This window comes from Hyalella azteca, unplaced genomic scaffold, assembly GCF_000764305.2.
Source record: "Hyalella azteca isolate HAZT.00-mixed unplaced genomic scaffold, Hazt_2.0.2 contig7589, whole genome shotgun sequence".
Classification (NCBI taxonomy): Eukaryota; Metazoa; Arthropoda; class Malacostraca; order Amphipoda; family Hyalellidae; genus Hyalella; species Hyalella azteca.
The window spans coordinates 3896-8472 of NW_025937711.1; the positions used below are offsets into that span (position 1 = coordinate 3896).

At 49.5% G+C, this 4577-nt stretch overlaps 1 protein-coding gene across 1 annotated transcript in view; it reads left to right on the top strand.

The window, feature by feature from the left end:
- LOC125178167 overlaps positions 1–4125 on the top strand; it is a gene marked incomplete at its 3' end in the record, with an annotated part of 6448 nt that extends 2323 nt beyond the window's left edge. The window contains 3 exon segments of the mRNA XM_047881302.1: positions 263–1286; positions 2444–3399; positions 3685–4125. Of these exon segments, the coding sequence (XP_047737258.1) occupies positions 263–1286; positions 2444–3399; positions 3685–4125 (2421 nt within the window).
- Between the last annotated feature and the right edge of the window lie 452 nt (positions 4126–4577).

A 4577-nucleotide genomic window follows, 5' to 3' on the forward strand; every position in this document is an offset into this window, starting at 1 on the left:
CCGTTTTATTTATACGTCCCGTTTTATTTATACGTCCCGTTTTATTTATACGTCCCGTTTTATTTATACGTCCGTTTTATTTATACGTCCCGTTTTATTTATACGTCCCGTTTTATTTATACTTCCGTTTTATTTATACGTCCCGTTTTATTTTATACGTCCAGAGTTGCGGTAGCGTTGGACACAACGCGACGGGAGTTGCTGTTCCAACGCCTGCAGGAGTTATAGCACTGCTGTTTATCTCTGTATTTTATACGTTCAGAGTTGCGGTGGCGTTGGACACAACGCGACGAGAGTTGCTGTTCCAACACCTGCAGGAGTTGCTGGACTGCTGGTTTGGAGACCGCCTGCCCCTGAGCGACTTCCCGCTGACAGTGCTGGACGAGACTGACGTCAGCATCCTCCTGACGAAGTGTCCTGACCATCTCCTATATTACTCTCTCACCCGCCACCCTCCTACACTCGACTGGCTTGCTGACGTCAGTGGGTACAGTAAAAAAGATATATTAACTGAGAATTTACCGGAACTGCTAGCCATGTTCGCGCCATGTCTAGTTCAACACGTCACTGGCCACGACGCCACGTCACACGTCCCTGGCCACGACGCCACGTCACACGTCACTGGCCACGACGCCACGTCACACGTCACTGCCCACGACGCCACGTCACATGTCACTGGCCACGACGTCCCAGCTGCTGACGAAGCACAACTTCGTCGGGACCTCGCAGCGTTCAAGCGCCTTCAAGTTGCCGTGGGCGACGATGCCGTGGCAAACGTCGTGCGCGGGCGCCTGGCGCGCCTGATTATTCGTCTGCTGTCGCTGAGCCATTGGGCGGCGCCCTTGGGTGCTGGCCAAGTGACGCCCTTCGTCGCTTCCGCCGCCGCCCACCGCCACCCGCCGCCACAGGGTGCTGGAGAAGTGGTCCCCACAATAGCTGCTCCCCACCAACCACCAGCGGTGGTGGCCCACTCACTAACCCACTTGAGCAGCACCCTACAGCTGCACCACAACCTGCTGGAGATGTCAGCAAAGGACGGTGGTGCCCTGCACGAGGTGCTGCTGACGCTGCACTGTCAGCTCATGGCGGCTGACGCTGCCAGGACCATGAGACGCGCCCTTGCTGCCCTCGCCGCCCTCTGTCCTGCCCTCGTGCAGGCCCTACAGACGCGACCTGCTGCTTTTGCTAAGGTAGCCAGGACCATGAGACGCGCCCTTGCCGCCCTCGCCGCCCTCTGTCCTGCCCTCGTGCAGGCCCTACAGACGCGACCTGCTGCTTTTGCTAAGGTAAACAACATTGATAGTTTAAAATACAAATTATTAATTTTTTAACTTATTCATTGACAGTCTTAATTTAATTATTCTTAATAATTAAATTTAGGATAATCATAATGATTACCGAAGGTCCAAGTACTTGTAAAGTTGATGTGATCGTTCAATAGGCCAAATCTGGCCTCTCGACGATTTTAGGCATCGTAGAATTATTACAGCTTGCTGCGGTCAGACCTGCAACTCAGTGATCCAATCTTGGAACCCTGCACTGTAACCACTGGGCCACATATATTGTGGTGTAATTATATTGCTTGTACGGTACTATTATCCATTGGTAATTAGGTAATGAAAGTCTTACTATAAACCAGAGATTAATGCTATTGTCAATTTTATTTTTACTTACTTCGATCCTGCGGATCAGATTTTTGATTGCATTTGGAAATTCTAACGTAAGGTTTTCATGAGACATTTTATTTTATCCATAATACGGTTCAAATACATTGTGCTTGAGCTGACTGTAACCGGTTGACCTAGTAATACCTTTACTATGACGTCAACTAATCTTGCGTTATTCACTATTAACCTGACGTTGACGATCCTTTCCTTTTTNGAAAATTGTCCCGGTTTTTATTGCGAACCGGGACAGAGCCTGTTGTCTCGTCTCGTCTCGTCTCGGATAAAAAAAATACCAAACGCAGGAGTCTATTTCCAATAGACATTTTTTTTAATCCATACTACAGTTCAAATACATTGTGCTTGAGCTGACTGTAACCGGTTGACCTAGTAATACCTTTATTGTGACATCAACTAACCTTGCGTGATTCAATATTGACCTGATGTTGCTGATCGTTTATTTTTTAGCGCATTTTCTCATTTATGGAAAAAATACGCTATTGTGCTCGTCATGTCCGTCCGTCCGTCCGTCTGTCTGTCTGTCTGTCCGTCTGTCTGTCTGTCTGTCTGTCTGTCCGTCTGTCCGTCCGTCCGTCCGTCTGTCTGTCTGTCTGTCCGTCTGTCTGTCTGTCCGTCTGTCCGTAACTTCACGTTTTCGTCGATGAGAAAATGCGCTCTCTGTCACTCACCGCAGTGAGTACTGAGTTATATTTTTATTTTCTTTGCACTATTAATTAACGTTGACAAACCCTGATTTTGATACCTCGGTCCACGTTCAGGTTGAATTCGTTGTCATCCCCATGGTGGTACGGATGCTTAGTTCGTGCCTGGAGCGAGCGGCATCCCTGCGTCTGGAGTTCGTGGAGCAAATAGTGAAGATATTGAAGGAAACTTTGTCGGGGGTCCTAAATTACGAACACTTACATGCTACGGCACGTGTAGCCGTCACGGACCTCGTACCTAAACTACGTGCATTTTGTCACGATCTACGGCCAGGGTGGCGGTGTTGCTGCGAGTTACTCACGTTCATCTTAACCGACCACGAAATGATCGTGGAAACAACATCGCAGTTTCCGCCGCTGTTCCCGAACCTGGAGACTTCCCAGCTCACTGCTCCCCTCAAAGTCCTGCACGACCAGCACTACTCCCTCGTCAGGAGCCGAGGACGTCACCCTGAGAACCTGTGCTCTGAAGTCGCCTTCTTCAGAGCACTGCCTCTGGATGAGTGGGCCCTGGAACATCTTCTGCGCCTGCTACAAGCGTCGTCGGAGCAGCAGATCTCAGAGCTGTCTCCGGACCTTGTCTCCACCCTGACCCTGCGTCTCTTTAACGTGTGCTCGTCTCAGGACGACACGCTCGTTACGCCCCAGGCGCAACAGACGGCAGGGTCCTGTCTCGGTCTCATTCGTCCCCAGGCGACGAGGACTTCCCTCGAGTCCCCTTGTCCTCAAGTCCCACCCCCGAACTCAGCCGAAGCTTCCACCCTCGAGGACTTAGGCCTCCCTTGGGTCCGCTGGCAGGAGGCAGGGAGCAAGCCCCTGCTGGGGGTGAAGGAGGGACGGGTGGTTCTAGTGCTGGGGTGTCTGGTGGAGCGTCTTGACACCGTGGACCCGGCCGTGTGTCGTGCCAGCAGTGAAGCCCTTTGTAGGATCGTGCAGAGTCAGCAGGTGCAGGAGGTGCTGCCTCTGCTGCACCGGCAGCTCAAAAGTCGGCTGTGTCTGCTGCAAACTTCACAGTGAGTTTTTAATAGCTTCTAAACATTCATTTATTAGCTAATAGACATGTATATATCTCAATCCATATTGAACATTTCATCGAAACCCTCCCGACTCTTGTTGATGATGTGTATACTGCACTTTTACAGGTCTTAATCAAGTCAATTAGCTGCTAAACATGCGTATTTCTCAATTCCTATTGAATATTTTCTCCTGACTCCTGTTGACGAAATGTTTATTGTATTTTGACGTATGAACAGGTCTTTAATGAAGTCATCTTTTAATCCCTATCCCCTCATAAACAGACGACCTGACCCAGAGACCCCCCCGTCCGCGGTGTCCACCGACATCCGCCACGACGGCAAGTGGCGGACAGGCGAGTCGGCGGACACGTGGCTGAGACGGCTACTTGTCTTGCTGTTGTCCTCCGACTGCGGGTGTCCAGTCCTCGCGTCTACCAAGTCCGTGTGTGGACTGGACGCCGCCCTTTGCAAGCGCCTACTGCCCTTCGTCGTGCACGCCAAGCTCACGCACGACCCTCACGACGCCCGTGTCCATCTGTCGTCCCTCATGGACACTACGCTGTCCCTCTGGAACCACCACGACTTGGTCCATCGCCCCCTTGTGGTGAAGGTGGTGAACTGCGCCCTGGACTGCGTAGAGATGCTGTGGGGGCAGCGCCCTCCTGTCAGCTACTGCAGGGCCTCTGCACCTACAGCTCTTGACGGGGCTCTATGGCTTCAGGTGGACCCCATTCTCGTGGATATTATAATATAATATCTCGTATATTATATGTATATATATCGTATGATATATATATATATATATATATATATTGGTGTAGTTCGGCAAAAGCTTCTCTTTTATGCAAGTTTGATTAAAGACCAGAGCATGCTTTTTATTTACAATCTTCTTGTTCGTCTTTTCAATGAGTCGAACCAAATTTCTAGCTGGAGCCGGGAGATCGAAAAGCAGGTTTCCGAATGACATTTTAATAGATAGCGACGTTTCGAAAATACATTTTTCATTATCAAGCTGGTGAAGGTTTTACAACATTTGAAATTGAATTTGAAATGACTGAAGTACATATGAATGGTATAGTGGATACAATAAAATAAATAATGTGGATACAACGAAATGCATAAACTTAAAATTACTCTGAAAATAATTTCAGCGTCCGGACGAATCCTGTAGTTTG